This window comes from Tiliqua scincoides, chromosome 2 (assembly GCF_035046505.1).
Source record: "Tiliqua scincoides isolate rTilSci1 chromosome 2, rTilSci1.hap2, whole genome shotgun sequence".
NCBI lineage: Eukaryota > Metazoa > Chordata > Lepidosauria > Squamata > Scincidae > Tiliqua > Tiliqua scincoides.
The window spans coordinates 155,366,373-155,382,817 of record NC_089822.1 but is presented as its reverse complement, the minus strand read 5'-3'; the positions used below and the strand labels follow the sequence as shown (position 1 = coordinate 155,382,817).

Here is a 16,445-nt window from a genome sequence, read left to right as displayed (position 1 = left end):
GACAAGTCTCTGGGTTTTGCTGCCTGTCTTGGTCAAGTGCTTGGCAGGCCACACCATATGGTTGGTGGGCTGAATTTGGCTTGGTGGTTCACAAGTTGCACAGCCCTGATAAGCTCTGATCGACGTACACACAGCTAAGCAGACACTACCCTGTTGCAGGCATTGTAAACTGAGATTGCAAATTCTGTAGTGGACAAAAAGGGGCCAAGCCAGAGCAACCTTAACTCTCCTCTCTTTCCAGTGCCTCTATGGTGAAGTTTGTGCTTTTTTCCCTGACATATTTACAGCTTTTATTACTTGAAAGCATTTCAGTGCAAAGTCCATTTTGTCAGCCACACTCCTTAATTAAAGGCTGAACTGGTGTTCAGGGCTCCAAAGGGTGTTGAGTTTGGGCCTTTGCCAGGACTCCTAGACCCGGGAATACCTCATTGTCCCAACAGCATAGGGGCAGCAGCAGTGAATTCCCAGTTTGCAGGCTTATCTGTTCTGGCCTATGGGGCCTCAGGGCCTGCATGTTCACGGTGCATTAATGTCCTTAATCACAAAGGGCCAGGTTAGCTGATTTATTGGCCAATCCAAATCCCCAGCATATTATAGTATGCAGCTGTGCCAGTGGAGGCCGCACTGTATGCTATGGTTGGAGGGGGCAATCAGATAGACTGCAGGAGGGAAGTAAAAATATGTTTACTTATTCCCTGGGAGGTGATTGGTCTTCTCAGACATATGCCAGTCTGGCACAAGTCTGAGGTCAGGGGGTAGGGCGGGCAGAAAAACAAGGGATAAAATCTGGTGTGTGACTGCTACCAGATCCACCCCCTTCCTCCTCTAACATGCCCCTCAGTTCCTCCCCTAAAACAGCCCATTAATCCTATCCCCACTGCCAACTTGCAAGTGCCTGCAGAACCTCCCAGGGCCCCTGCTGCATGCACCACACCTCTTGCCATTTATGGCAGCAGCCCAGCAGTGTATGTCAGCGGGCTGGCCTTTGTGCCAGTGTAAAGGACCTTGCGCTTCTGGAATACTAGTTCCAGCAGTGCAAGACCCCAGTAGGACTGAGGTGAAAGTATCATTCAAATTAGCCCAGTATATAAGGCTGGCCTTGGACTATTTTTGCCCACACCAGAAGCTACATTGTCTTCAGCAATCAGTATTTTCTTTGAGATGAGCCAAAGGAAAATAAAACAAGTCAACTCATGAATGCATTGCCTGTGGGGTGATCAGCAAGGATGACCTCTACCTCTCTGAATTCAGAGACCAAAAGGCAGGACTTTGGTAAGGGTGACTGCAGCAAACAATGTGTCCTCGCACATGAGTTCTTTACACAATGTAGAGATGCAAAAGAGGTTTGTACTGTAATATTGTATGTGCTTTATGATGGAAGTGTCTTTTGGGCTGAGTGAATATCAAGTTTGCACAACTTGTGCCACATCAGTACAAATGCACATCACCAGCTACGAATTTCCAGCAAGGTGAGGTAGAGAAATACAACTGTAACATGTGTAACAAGAAGACAGCTAAGCTGTAACGTATAACAAATGAAAACACGAGAGAGAATGTGTGACATTCACATGGCATTCAGCGCAAGAGAGTGGGCCGGTGCGCAATTTGGAATAAGATTTTTTTTCCCCTTACACAGTGTCATATGCCAGTCACCCCTATGGGACTACTCTGATCTGTGCCCGTAATTTTGTGGACGCAAATCCAAGTGGCCCATGTAATGCCACTTGGGCCAGAGATGGGATTTGGCCTAAGCTGCCTCGGCTGGTCCCACCCCAGGCCTTACCTCTCAGGCCCAATTTGCCTCCTAGTCCACCCATCCCTTGGCCAGCACAAACTCACCCTCTTCAGGGCATGATCCGGCACTGGCTTAGCCAGCTCTCGAGTAGCCAGGAACATACTTTATGGCTCGTTCGCAACACTCCGCAGCCAGTGCAAGGGGCAAATTTGGATTGCTCTATAAGTCTGCAAGACATTTATTGAGGAGTATGTCCTATGGAATTCAGTGGGATTTCCTTCAAACATGAAGCAGATCAGATTTCAAATGAGCACAACAGCCTCTGTACTTGCTCCTGTTGCTTCTAATGGATTTGCTACCTATGCTGGTCACCAAGGAAATAGTGACACTGAAGCAGTCTTGTTCTTATCTGAAGGACAGACAGCGACACAATCCCCCCAAGAACTACTGCGTCACGCCAATGGGAGATATTATTTTACCCCTGCAAATAAATCTCATGGAATGATTTGTATTCATATAAGGTGCTTATGTGGATAGATAGAGCTCCAGTCCAAATAAAATGTTCCAGGGCTTATTCTTGCTGCTTGGATGGTGCTACAGTGAAGGGCCGTTTGCTTCTTCTCCAACCCATGTAAGAAAGACTGGAAAAGTTCAAGAAGGGGCAAGCATTCACCATACACCAGTCCTCCCCAAAGTACACAAGCCCAGATACCAGTGTGCATCTGGACAGGGGGTGTCCTCACTGACTGGAGATATGGGATAACCTGGACCAATTTGGTTTTCCACCCAGGAGTATACTAGGCTTTCACTTCCCAGAAGTATTTGGTTTGACATAAATAATAAAAGAACCAACTTTCTAAAACTTTTTTTATAGTCAGAAAAATATACACTTATCTCCCTCCACACTCACTATTGTCAGCAGCATTCTCCTGATGCAACAGGCACTAGGAATAATACTTGGATCTCCTGGTCCTTTCCTTGGGGCAGAGGGAGGAAGGGAGGAGAAGGAAGGCAGCCCTGGTTACAGGATCTTTGGGTGTGGGAAGCAGGAAAGCGCCAAAGGCCAAAAGGAAATGTGTCTACTTTTTCTTTACTGTATATTCCTGCTAGTTTCATTTATCACATAAAGCATCATTTTTGGGGGCAAGCAAAAAGGTTATTGTTCCCCCCCCCCAATCATGTTACTGTTATTAAATTAACCCTTTGGCCTGGTGAAAGGCCAAACTTCTTATAAAAGATGCCTATGGATTTTGCCACAGGACACAGTCTTTCACGCAGGCCCTGCTTTTGCAGCTGAGGCCAACCTAGCCCAGTCTTAGTTGCCTTGGGGAGGTGGGTTATATAGCCATCCCAGACAGACCATGTCTATGTAGATGGCACAGGACACTGCTAGACTGGTAGAGAAAGGGAAATTGCTTTGTTCTGTAAAAGCCAATACTTCCCCTCCTAATCATGGGAAATACTCTACAAACCCTGACCACCTCCCTTTTTAAGCGTAAGGTGGTCAATTTTGAACTTGAATTTGGCCTTTATAACAACACCTTACACACACATACACACGCACACCCCTATCTCTACAGAAGTGCATGCACACACCCAATGTTCTCGCACCAAGGCCAGGCATGACCTATTTCTTCTTTATAATCTATGAACAATATCCTCTAAAAAAGTATTGTCCTTGGAGAGGCTCCCCAAAACAGTCTCCTTTCTGTTGCCCCACTGTGCCAGTCTGCTTCTTGACCTCTTTTCTTGGCACCAGGTCCTCCAGGCTGCCCTTGCATCCTCATCCCTCAAAGGAAGGCACAGCAGCTAGTCCTCTTCTTCTGTGACTCTATATAGTCATGGATCTGGAACCTGGGCTCCTCCGGCTGCTCGACAGCTCGCTGCTTGAGCTCCCTGAAAGTACAGGACTGAAAATGTCACTAAGGGCTAAGGTTGAGTTGGGCTGACGCAAGTCCCCTGTGCAGGCCCAATGTTGTCATGAAAGTGCTGTAAAGCACTTACATGACGACACAGCTGCAGCTTGGCGCTAGAGACTTGTGTCTGCCTCCCATGGTGGATCCAGCCACGGCAGGGTAAGTTTGCACTGGCCTTTCCAGGCTGACACAGGCATGGGGGGGGGGGAGGTGGGAGGGAGGGTTTGGGGGGGGGATGGCAGGTGGCGGGCATTCCTGAAGGTGGGAAGCAGGGCCAGGACCTGGCAGTCATGCTGAATCCTGACCCCATTCCCGGGCTGCCCAGGGCAGTCCTGGGCTATTTGGATTTGCACCACCTCCAAAGGTGGCGCAGATCTGAGTAGCGCCATTTGGACTGCAGTGGCTCTCTCCAGGGTAAGGGGAAGCATTTCCTCTTGCCCAAGCCGAGCCTCTGACTGCCTGAAACTTGAACAGGCTGGCACACTGGCCTGCCTGTTCCAGCACAAGTTAGGATTGCGCTCTAAGTTGTAGTTTCTGAAGAATGATCGGATAATGCCTCCCTCCTTCTCTTCCTATCAAAAGAAAGGCACAGCTTGGATTGTGGAGACCAGAATTCAGCTTTGCCATGTTGCAGAGCATAAATCATCCCTGTCACAATGACAACAAGCTTAAACCATCCCCCCCCCCAAGAAACTGTGATAGTTACTGCTACCTACTTTGCTAGCTATACCCTTGAAAGTAATTTATTCCAGTCTCTTACAAATGGCAGACTGTGAAGAGTGCCAGAAAGAGGTCCTCAAATTGGATGACTGGGCAACAAAATAGAAGATGAGTTTTGGTACAGAGTGATTGGGACCAGAGGTGTTTTGGATTTTGAAGTTTTCCATATTTTGGAATACCTGCATACACATAATGAGATCCTAGAAATGGGACCCAAGTCTAAACACAAAATTCATTTACATTTCATTTACTCCTTATACACATAGCCAGAAGGTAATTTTATGCAGTATTTTTAATAATTCTGTCCACACAACAATGTTTGTGATTTTATTTCTTTAGGCAAAAAGGTGAAAAAAGTCATGTTGGTGCTAAAAATTTTTGGAATATTCCATATTTCGGAATTCCAGATAAGGTGTACCTAACCTGTATCAGTAGGTATAAAGTCAAATGTACAGGAACAAAAAAATCCTAACTCATGGGATCAAAACAATCTGTGATAACCAACAAAAGGATTATTTGGGCTATAGCAGAAAGCTCCGACATCAATTCAGCAAGCTATGAAAGTGAAAGGGGCAAATTCAGTGTTAGCGATATTATGAAAGGGATTGCACTGAAAACAAACCGTGAACATTACCTTGCCATTTATAAATTGCTATAAATTGATAATGTGAGCACATTTAAAGTATGTGTATTGTATAAAATATTGGATACAGTACTGTGTCCTATTCTGGATGTCCCACATCAAAATGGCTATGGTAAGAATTTGTGTGACAAGAGAACAACTAAAACAGATGAGGCTGGGGGGGGGGTCAAGCACCTTTCCTACATGAAAAGGCTAAAATGATTGGAACTTTTTAGTTCAGACAATTTAAGGGGGAACAGAATAGTTACAAATTTGTGAGTGCTTCTGAAAGTATGCTATATTTCAGAAGCAAGTTTGCGTCTTACTTGACCTCATAAAACATGGCCAATTGCAAGTCATCCACTGGTTTAAGGTAGTAGCTCACTACTGCAGTGATGGTCCCATGACTGGAATTCTCTGGGCCACAGAAATAGTGCTATGTCAACCTGGCAAGTGGGCATGTCTCATGAAAGAATTTGATTCGCTGAGAGCCAGATGGCCCAACCTGTCCTAATGCTACAAATCATAATAGCAAGGCAAGGAGGCAAATTGATTACTGTCTGCTTACTCACTTTGCAATGGCCAGAAATGCCAGTTCCACATTCATACCAGTCTTAGCACTGGTCTCCATGAAAGGCACTCCATATTCCTGGGAAGAAAATCCAGCAGAAACACTGGTTAGATCTTGCCACAGTACACCTCCTTATGGATTTTATCTTTCATTCTCAACCTTTCTTTTTTCATTTACTGAGTGGGAGCATTTTTTAAAGTATGTCATTTTTCCATTTGCCCATTAATAATGGAGATTAGGAGGTGCAGTATCAATGCATGTGTTAAGAAACCAACCAACCTTCCCTCCACATAACAGCAGCCCAATCCCCTGATCCTGGCAACCAGCTTAAAGGGGCAGGACTCCGAGTACAAAGAAAGTACAATATGTAAAATGAGCAGCAGCTGTCTAGACAGCAGCCCTGTGATTTGCCAGCCAGTACAGTCTACCTCTAAAACACTACCCCTCTATGCCCCCTCTACAAAAAGCTACACAAGCACCAGATAAATGCTCCAGCTTCCACCACAGGGCAGAGGTAGGGCACACTGGGAACAGAACCAGTCAACACTTTGGATGCTATTGACACTAGTGGTGGGACTAGTGCTGAAGAAAACATCAGCCATCACCTTAAGGGCAAAGAAAATGATCATGTCTGGCTAAAGATGGCAGTTCAGCGTGTTGTCCAGTCTCTGTTATGGGGGGACCAATGGCTTCATGCATTCATTCATAGGGTAGTGGTAGGGCACTTGCTTTGCATGCAAGAGGTCCCTAGTGAATCCTTGGCATCTGAAAGACCCCGCTCTGAAACCCAGAACTGCTGCCAGTTGGTGTAGCCAACAGTGAGCTTGATGGATGCAGTGCTCTGACTTGGTTTAAGGAAGCTTCATATTCACTCACCCTGGCTAGTGATGCCCCATCTTCTGTTCTTATCACTCTCTCACTGCTCACATCAGCCTACAAACAAAAAGTGAAAAGATAAAGGAGAGAAAATGGGAGGGGGCAGGGTAAGGACATGCTCATTTAGCATATGCCATCTCCATACATCCATGTTGATAAAAATGAAGAGTCTCTCACAGATCAGACCGTCTGCAGGGCCCAATCCTATCCAACTTTCCAGCACCAATGTAGCCACAATGCAGCCCTGTCATGAGGGAACAAATGTTCCCTTACCTTGAGGAGGTCTTTGTGACTACCTCCCCATTGCAGTATGCGGCGCATGCCTTGTTGGCATGGCTGCATCAGCGCTTGAAAGTTGGATAGGATTTGACCCTCCATCTCTAGTCAGAGGCCACTCTTGGGAAGTTCCCAGGAAGGAAGCTCTCAGGCCCAGCATCCTGATTAGTTAAAAAATAATAAACTGTTTTCAGAGACTACATTTTCACAGATCTTTAGTCTTCTCAGGGAACCTCAGTGCAATAGCTGGATCTTTGGGTGAAATCTCAGATCCTGGTTGCCCTCTGCTGGCTGGTGTCAGGCAGTAAGGATCCAAGAGCATGCCCCTTGCATTCTTTTGATAGAATGTTAAAAACATAGTGGTTTTTGTGCCAAGATGTCTCATGAACATCTCTTTAAAAAAAAATCCCAAGCTTCTTTAAGCTTCCAATAAGTAAAAAAATATATTCCACTCTTTCATAAACACATTTTTGTTGCTCTTCTCTCGACCTAGCTGCATGCACTGATCTCATAATATAGCCTTCCATACTCTCTGCATCTAGTACAATTTCCTGTTAAAATATCGGCGATTTCAAATCAGCTCAATTCTAGCCAATAACAAGAGGCTTAATAATTATCTGTCAACTTAATTAATTCATTTCAGCCCAAGCCTGCGGATGCAGCCACGCTATTGGAGCATGTGATGCACTGTGAAGGAGAAGACAGTCACAGAAGTCTCAAGGTAAAGGAACATTTGTTCCCTTGCTTTGGAGTAAGCCTCCACTGCCCTGATGGATCTGCTTGGACTTGCACCAGCAATTTGGACCTCTGTATGTGGATCAAGGGCAATAGGATATCAGTGAGCTGCAGCTGCTGCTAACCACCCCCACCCCATTCTGCCCACCACTACTTCCAGTGCCAACATACCAGTGCTGGGTCTTCTGCGGAGCCTACTGTTGCCTGCCTGCTGTCACTCATTGTTTGCAGTACCTGTCGGGCTGTGCAGTATGGTGCATCACATTTTGTGACAGCTGTAAAGTATGCCGCACCACCTGAACGTGAATTTCAATAACGCTGCAGGCCTACAAGATTGGGTTGTTTGATCTGTTGGCAATTTTACTGTATTTAAATTTGTAATTACATTTTAAAGCAATTTTTAACTGTTATGATATATTATTTTGGGCATCTGTAGGTGGAAAGTAGACTTTAAAAAAATTCAATAAATACATACAAGTGCATTAATCTCTCGTTATGCCAAAACAAGTGGCCCTTGAAACTGTAAACTGTTCCATGAAACTATAGTGTCACACCTCCAAATGGGAGCTGTCACTGCTTTCAAGAGAACAAAAGGTGGCAACTGCATTTGCATGACTTCTTTGAAATACATGCAAAACTGCCCCGTAACATTGACAAAACAAAATCCAAATAATTTAGTTAGGTCACTTTGGAGTTAGTCAAATATCATTACTGGGGTGGTATTTCCAAGGATCTGCAGATCTTGTCCCTGCTCAATGCAAAAAGAAGCTATTCCTGGAGCCATCTGATGGCCCAATCCTATCCAATTTTCCAGTGCTGGAGCAGTCGTGCCAGTGGGGTGTGCATTGCGTCCTGTGGTGGTGGGGCAGTCACTGGGGCCTTCTCAATGTATGGGAACATGTGATCTCTTACCAGGAGGCTGCATTGTTGCTACCCCAGAGCTTGAAAATTGGATATGATTGGGCCCTAAATCTTTGCTCAAAACACAATCCTTAGCTAGCTTCTCTCCATCTTATCTTGTATACTTTGGGGCTCTGCACAGAAATGTCACAGACTTAGCATTTCATGGCCTATAGATCCCAGTGTCTCCAAATGACTTTTTGCTTTCTGCCAATGTGTATTTTTACCTGCTAATTCAGGAGACCACTTTGTGAATCTGATCTAATCCACAAATGTTTACACCACAGTCTCCACTCATAGGAACTTGTCTGCATATGGAGATCAACAGGTCTTGTTGTTTGTCTTAACCCTCCACCTCTAGAGAGTGGGGAGGCATGATCAGATCTTCTCCAGAGCAACTCCTCAACTCTGGCATCCCTTGCTCAAAGAGACCATGTTAGCCACTTCCTTGAGTGGCGAAGAAATGGCAGATAAAGAAATATATTTATTACTCTTTATGCCACAGGACTAATCTTTTAGGCACAAAACACATGCCATGAGCATTGCCAATCACATGTAAGCCATTGAAACTGTGGGGAAGAGTGCATGGAGCCAGAAAGGCTCAGAGGGTTTTATGCAGGAATGAGGGCCTTCTTGAATCCCTTAAAGATATACACTACTATCAATGGAGAGTGTTTCTCCAAAGCAGTCATGTGAGAAGCATAGTGCTTTGATCCCTTTGTCCAGGATGGTGTTTCCCTGTGAACAGAATTTCCCTTACATGCTGAGCACAGCAGAGAATTGTGCAAGGGCTCAACAATAACTGATTCAAACTTGTGAGGAGACAACTCAGAGTCAAGACCAAGGTGAAGTGTTTGCAAGGGAGCACAGGCCTGTATCGTCTGTCAGGAAATGACGGGCACCTTATTGCCTAGCAACATAATGACCACATCCTTTTGGGCATATTCATGTATTTCCGTGAGCCAAGCCTGAGAGAGAGAGAGAGAGAGACATGGTTTACAATGGTGTGCAAAACAAAGCATAGTGTTATATGCAATAATGAGGCTAGAAAAACTAAAAAGAACCAAGCACTGAGTTATCTGGGCTCCTAAAGTTTGCTTGGTCCTGGTGTGGAGACTCTATGCAACAAGCAGATGTCAAACCCACTTTGGGTCCCCTCGGATGAGATAGGTGGGAGAGAAATGTGATAGCTAAATAAACATATGGAGCACCAGCATGTGACAATGCTATATTATATTATCAAATGTCTCTACTTGGAGGCACATAATATGAGGTGGTTCTTCATGGCACCCCCTCCTCCAACCACCAATACACTCAAGTCAAAGCTGTACCATATTGTCTTATATTACAAGCCCAACCTTACAGGATCGAGTCTTATTGATGCCCCTTTTGCTCCGACTGTACCTAAACCTAAGTATGTGTAACTGAAATTAACATGTATTCTTCATCTGTTTACCTCTGATTCTATTCTCGTCCCTATCCACTGTGGTCTTGCCCATGTCACATTTTAGACCATATGCTCCCTGGACAGAGATTGTCCTTTTATACTTTGTATAGTGCTATGCACATTGGTGTCATCAGAATAAGGGGAACTGGTTACTCCTAGTAGAGGTAGCGATATGCAAGTTTACTACAAATATTTTTTCCACTAAGTTCTTTCAGGGTGGCCAACTTTTCAGCTGGCCCCTGTAGCTGCGACTTTAGCAGCAGCTTGATTTCACCTATTTGCTGTGAAAAGCTTCTTCTGTTGACTTCTACATCTTATTAAGGGCCCAATCTTATGGGCTGCATTGGTGCTAACAACATACCACTGAAGATGGACACCAAGAGCTCCTGATGGTGAGTATGACCAGCAGTCAGTGGCAGGGCTTTTCGGGATGGGAGGGACAGTGGGAAGGGGAAAGAATTGGGCAGGGGAGAGGACAGAGACAATGGTACGCTCCAGCATATCCTAACCCCCCTTCTTGGGGCTGGGGAACCTGACATGGGTTTCCTTAGTTCTGTGCCTGATCAATAGCGGGCACATAACTGAGGAGACCCATTGGGGCTGCCTGGGTGTTACAAGTGAAAATTTGTTCCCTTTCCGTGAGGAGACCTGGCACTGCTTTCCTGACCCCATAGGATACAATGGTCACCATTTTGGCACCCCTGTAGTCCTGGGCGCTAGGGAAAGATAAGACTGGGCTGCCCGTTGTTAGGGACAGGAATAGCCCAGGCTGTTTGTTGTCTGGTCAGTTAACAACCCCAAGTTCTTATCACGCCTGTGTTGATAAATGCAGGACCCAGGGCAGGAGAAAGTCTCAGCCCTGGCTTCTATATGACCATTTTGTGGTCTATGTAACAAGATAACAAGGTCAGATTGCAGATGTTAAATACCTACCCGAATATTGTCAAAGGACATTTTGCTGGTGATATCGTAAAGGAGAAGGAGTGCTGGAAGGCAAAAAGAGAAACATATTTTCCTAAAATTATCCAATGATTTTAGCCATATGCTGCCACCTGGTACCAAATCACACTACTGGTCTAGCCCAGTGTCACCCACTCTGACAGGTAGCAGCCCTCCATCTTCTCAGAGAAAGATCATTCCTAACCTTGCAACATGATCCTTTTAACTAATGATGCCAGGATTAGATATGGGATCTTCCACATGCAAAGCATGTGCTCCACCACCAGCCTCGGGCCTCTCAATGTTTCACTGAATACTAGCACTGAAGGGCCACTCCACTCAGAGATCCAGCTCTGACACAACCTGGGGTGAGGCCAGGCACTCCTTTGGAAGACCTACCCTGAGCGTCTCGGTAGTAAGCATGGGTCACGCTCCGGAACCGCTCCTGGCCTGCAGTGTCCCAGATCTGCAATGAGTCAAAATACATCAAGCAAGAGAAAGGCTTTTAAAAAATTCTCTTCTGTTTATAGATGCTAAGCAAAGGCCAGTTAAATGAAATAAATAAAACAAAATGGGCAGCTCTTTCCAGGAACAGGTCTAGTAGGGCCTTGCACAAATAGAGCAAAAATGCACTATTTAGATGAGGCGTTTATAGAAGTCAGTTTAGCACAGGTTCATCCAGCCTACCTGCAGTTTCACTTTCACACCATCCACTGTCACTACTTTATTCTGCAAGAGAAAATAAAAAAAAAAATACTGGTATTTGAAGCAGAATAACAACAAGCTCTGGAAAGTTAACTCTGGGTTTCCCTTTTGATACAAGAGCCTTCACAGCAGCATCTAATGATCACCGGAGGAGATGCTGGCAGATGCAGTCCTTCAGCTCACAGTTTTAAAATCAGTGGACCTATCAGTAGTTCCGTACCATTGGTTAAAAGGTAATAGAGAGACATTTTTATCTGCCATCACGTTCCCCACCCCTTGTGAATCCTAGAAACGGATGATTTATAGAATTCTCTCTTACAGATTCTCAGCTCACTTAAAAAAGTGAGCAGTTCTTTGACTTCTTTGATGATAAAAAAAACCATATATCAGTTTAGGTTGTAGGGTAGACATGCCCTAAAGTGGATAGGAGGTGGGGGGGGATGACAACCTATAGGCATGCAGAAAAAGGAGCTTTGATTCAGGACATAGTGCCTTGTTTTCCATGGATTCTAAGCCTGTTTTCCCCAGGATTTCCCATGAAGTCTCTTGCAGAAAATAACATGAGGAGTTGGTACAATCTGTACCTCATCCTGTCTTTTGGCATGGGTTGTACATGAAGGCGTCTTGCTTTGAGTGAAAGTTAATACAGTACTTTGTACCAGACATATTAACCTTCCTGTGATTACTTTTGAGCAATGACTCACAATGATACAGGGAAACTAGGATTTCTAGCCAGCAGACAGAGCTGCTGGAAAAAAGGAAACCAGTTCTAAGAGTTGCTGTTTGCCCTCAGTTACAGTAAACTGATTATCAATGACAGTGGTTCTCACACGTTTAGCACTGGGACCCACTTTTTAGAATGAGAATCTATCAGGACCCATCAGAAGTGATGTCATGACTAGAAGTGACATCATCAAGCAAGAAAATTTTTAACAATCCTAGGCTGCAATCCTACCCACACTTACCCAGGAGTAAGTCCCACTGACTATCATTGTTAAAAGAATATACAGGTTGAGCCTCATTATTTGCGTGGGTTCTGTTCCAAGCACTCACGTGGATGGTAAAAAAAGCACTATAGCAAATCAGCTTAAAAAACAAAGTTTCTTTGCTCCAGTGATTTAAAAACAGCCTTGCTGACCTTTGTGCTGTAAGATAAGAGTCATTAAGAAGACAATCCATCAATCAGTCCTCCTCCAAGCGCTTACAAAGGTGCATCTCTCAGTCCCTCCCTTCATCAATGCAAAGCGATCACCTTTCTTTCATGTGCTCAGGCAAAGGCAGGGGTTGCCTGGAGAGAGAAGGATTGATGGATTGTCAGCCAGCTGCCCTCTCTCTCTCATTAAGGAGGCTATTGTTAAAGGACTGTTCAGTTTTTTAAACTGATTTTAAAGGGATGCATTTTTCTCTTTCTCCAGGGATCAGCACATTCCTTCTCATTTGCAGTGGCCATTTGTGTTGAGTCAAATTCTTGTATAAAAAATCCGTGTATAACAAGGTTGGACCTGTACATAGTAGCTTGTTCAAAGTATAGGTCTGTAACATTTCCCCAAATGCAGTCACATCCCATGGTAGTATCAAGTCTAATTGATTCAAAATAAAATATTGAAATGAATGGGGACCCACCTGAAATTGGTTCATGACCCACCTAGTGGGTCCCGACCCACAGTTTGAGAAACACTGATCAATGGAATTTCTAAATATCTGCCACCACATATGACTACATCTCAACCGTCATAGGAAATTAATATTTCTAAGGAAGAACTAATTAAGAAGAAAAGCAACTACTGTAGTATTAAGAATGAGACACACTCCACCATGATCTCAAACAAGAACTAGAGAGAGACCCCCTCAACCCAGAAGACCCTTCTTTTATTAGGTTCTCCCTGCTGCTGCTGGAGCAGGAGCTCTGAAGAACCAGAACTCTATGATAATTCCAGTTATTCCCAAGAAAGTGCCAAAATAATTGGAAAAATCCTCTTTTAGGCCACCCCCTTGTTTCCTATTTCCTTATTTCCTATTTTAATTGGAAAATCCTCTTTTAGGCCACTCCCTTGGAGAAGACTATAAAAACCCACACGCACCAGACTGCTGTAAAAATTTTTTTTTAACCCCTCTAATTTTGTTTGCTCTGCTCAATTCAGCTTTACACTCTCCCTTATACTGGCTAACACCTCTCTCAAGGTATCCCGATTTTACTGGGGTTTTACTGGGTCTGACATGTTATACCAATGACAGATATAATTTACCTTTATTGATCTCAAGCAGAGAGATACCACCAGAGAAGAAGGAGAAACCTTAGAGTCAAAGCATGATTTTGAACCATGACTATTTCAATGTCTCATTCTTCATATTCATATTATTATTGTAGTCCCTTTTCAATTTGTTTCTAACACATTTGTCCCTAGAGGACCCTGGTAGCAATGCAGAGGGGAGAAGGAAGAGGAGCAAGGCAGAGGCAGCATGGAGGGAAGAATGAAAGGAGGCAAAAGCTGCAACGGTTTGTGAGCAAAGAAACACCTTGTTGGTGTTCAGGTCCTGCCTTCTTACCAGGAAAGAGATACTAGAATTATTTTGATTGGCTTGGAGGTTGCCCCTTATCAGTGGATGATCTTAACATCATACTTGATTTGTTTAGTAGGGTGTTTTCGTGTACTTCGCCCCAATTGGCTTTGTGAGTGCCTTTGCTATGGTGTAATGCAATGGAGCTGACTGCTCACCTGGGCACTCTTGCCACGGAGCACAGGTGCCGCCACCACGTGTCGTAGGACTCAATCCTTTCATCACCCTGGAACTTGTGTTCCAGCAGCAAAAGGTGCTTCCACATGCTGTCAGGCTGCCTCTACACAAGCAGCGGCAGGGTGTGCACATCACCGGCTCCTGAGGCCTCTGTCAGCGCTGGTAACTTAGTGGTGGAGGCGCATCATGGGCGAGGAGTGGAAAGGATGGGGTGGTTCCCTGTGGCAGCGACTTGTGCCAGGATCCTATCCCCTCTTTTTGAAACCTCCCCACCCCTTTTATCTTCTCAGACTTAGACCAGCAAAATGGGTGGTGCGAGTCTGAGAAAACCGACAGGCAATCAGGCAGCCTACCGGTGTGTGTTGGGGGGGGGGGGATAAATAAAAAATAATTTTGCCCTTACAAAAAAATACATATTTTAAAACTTATCTCCTGCAGGTTGTCTGCTTCCCCACTCTCCCATAATTTGCACTGCAGCCTCCACTGGCAGGTTGGCATGCTATAAAGTGGCAAGGGAGTTAGTCATAACCCAGCTATCCCATGTTCTACAGCAGGCAATTCTGGCTAGTTTAAAGAACAAGAGAACACAAATACATTAATCTACTGTAATCCCTGTCATGCTTTCCAGTTTCCTTCAAACTTCAAGAGTAACCATAGCAAGAGGACAGTTATTGATATTCTTCAACTGTTAGGAACTGATTGGTGAGAAATGGGTAGATTCTGTGGTACAGCTGTATAACTGTCTACCTTGGGAAAAATGTAATGGTTAACAGTATTGTAACTATCACATCAAAGACATTTGGCAGATCTGAAGGGTGTGTAGCAGTATGAAAATAGTCAATAGAGAGAGCTGGTTTGTAGTAGACCCTGGAAACTAGTTTAGGCCATACCTTCTCCATTCTGTCAGTTACTGCACCCTGAATGGAAGTCCTCTTTAGAAAATGATCCCGAATAAAGATTTAAATTTGCTTTAAACCTTATGAGAAGGGCAGCGCAATATGCTGGAATGGAGAGGCTAACATGCCTGCCCCACATCCAATGCAAGTTTTGGGCTGCAAGCAGCTTGGCCGGAGGCAAGGAGAATCACTTCTCCTTATCCTGGGGAGAGCCACTGCAGCCCCAGTGGGTCTTGTCAGATCTGTGCCATCTAAAGAGGTGGTGCAGATCTGAGCAGCCCGGAGCTGGCCTGGGCTGACCGGGAATAGGGTCAGGTTCCGGCATAACTGCAAGGTCCCAGCTGCGCCTCCTGCTGCTTCCCTCCCCATGCCTCCCAGACTCCTGCACCGGCCTGGAAAGGCTGGAACATACTTACCCATCTGCCAGTGCAGCGGGATCTGATTCAGCCTCCGGAGGCTGGCACATGTCTATGTGCCAGCGTTCCTCCTCTTAAGTCAGCATGAAAGTGCTTTACGGCACTTTCATGATGATGACGGGCTGGTGCAAGGGGCGTGCATCAGCCCAAGACACCTTTTGGATTGTGCCCTTAGAAACTGAAAACAAGCATTGCTGTTTGAAACAGCGTAGAACAGATTCTCATCGAAATCAAAGGAGGTTTCAAACAGGGCACTGCAGGATTCTGTCTTGAGCATGGTGCTCTCCATCATTTTTATTAATGACTTAGGGACGAAAGGCTGGATGGAATCCTTATCATTTACAGCGCAGATGACACAAAACTGGAAGGAATATACAGTAACACCTCAGAGGATCAGGCTAACCTCAGAGAATCAGGATTCAAAATTACCTTGATAGAACGGAAAACAGGACTGAAACTAATAAAATGACATTCAGCAAACACAAAGTTTTGCATTTAGGCAAAAAATTAAAATTAAATTCACAGATATAGTATGGGGGATATCTGGTTTGGCAGGACTGTATGCAAACGTGTTCTTGGAATTCCAGTTGATCATGATCTCAATAGGAGTCAGTGGTATGATATAGCTGTAGAAAAGGCTAGTGCGATTTTAGCCTGCGTTTAAAAGATCCACAGTGTCCAAGCCATGTTATAGTTTATTCAGCATTAATCAGAACTCTGATGGCGTTCTGTTAGCAGTTCTGGATGCTGTACTTTAAGGAGGACACTGACAAATTAGAATGGGTTCAGAGGATGGCAACAGCGAAGGTCAGGAATCTGGAAAATGAGTTGTATGTGAAAAAGTTGAAGAAATTAGGTATACAGTATAGTATTAAGCAGAAGAAGAGATGACAAAGAGGGAACATGATAGAACTCGTTCTGCACCTGAAGGGCAGACACAAAGAAGAGGGCAAAG

The 16,445-nt window shown here is 44.7% G+C and overlaps 1 protein-coding gene across 3 annotated transcripts in view; it reads right to left on the bottom strand.

Moving 5' to 3' along the window:
• Positions 1-1,920: 1,920 nt before the first annotated feature.
• The window catches only part of RAB37 (RAB37, member RAS oncogene family), an 87,489-nt gene continuing 72,964 nt past the window's right edge, over positions 1,921-16,445 (bottom strand). For all 3 annotated transcript variants that reach the window (XM_066615796.1, XM_066615798.1, XM_066615799.1), the window contains 7 exons: positions 11,425-11,466; positions 11,137-11,203; positions 10,732-10,784; positions 9,254-9,319; positions 6,441-6,497; positions 5,566-5,642; positions 1,921-3,631 (listed from right to left, as the gene is read on the bottom strand). In XM_066615796.1, the coding sequence (XP_066471893.1) occupies positions 3,526-3,631; positions 5,566-5,642; positions 6,441-6,497; positions 9,254-9,319; positions 10,732-10,784; positions 11,137-11,203; positions 11,425-11,466 (468 nt within the window). In that variant the 3' untranslated portion in view covers positions 1,921-3,525. The remainder of the gene's footprint in view (positions 3,632-5,565; positions 5,643-6,440; positions 6,498-9,253; positions 9,320-10,731; positions 10,785-11,136; positions 11,204-11,424; positions 11,467-16,445) is intronic.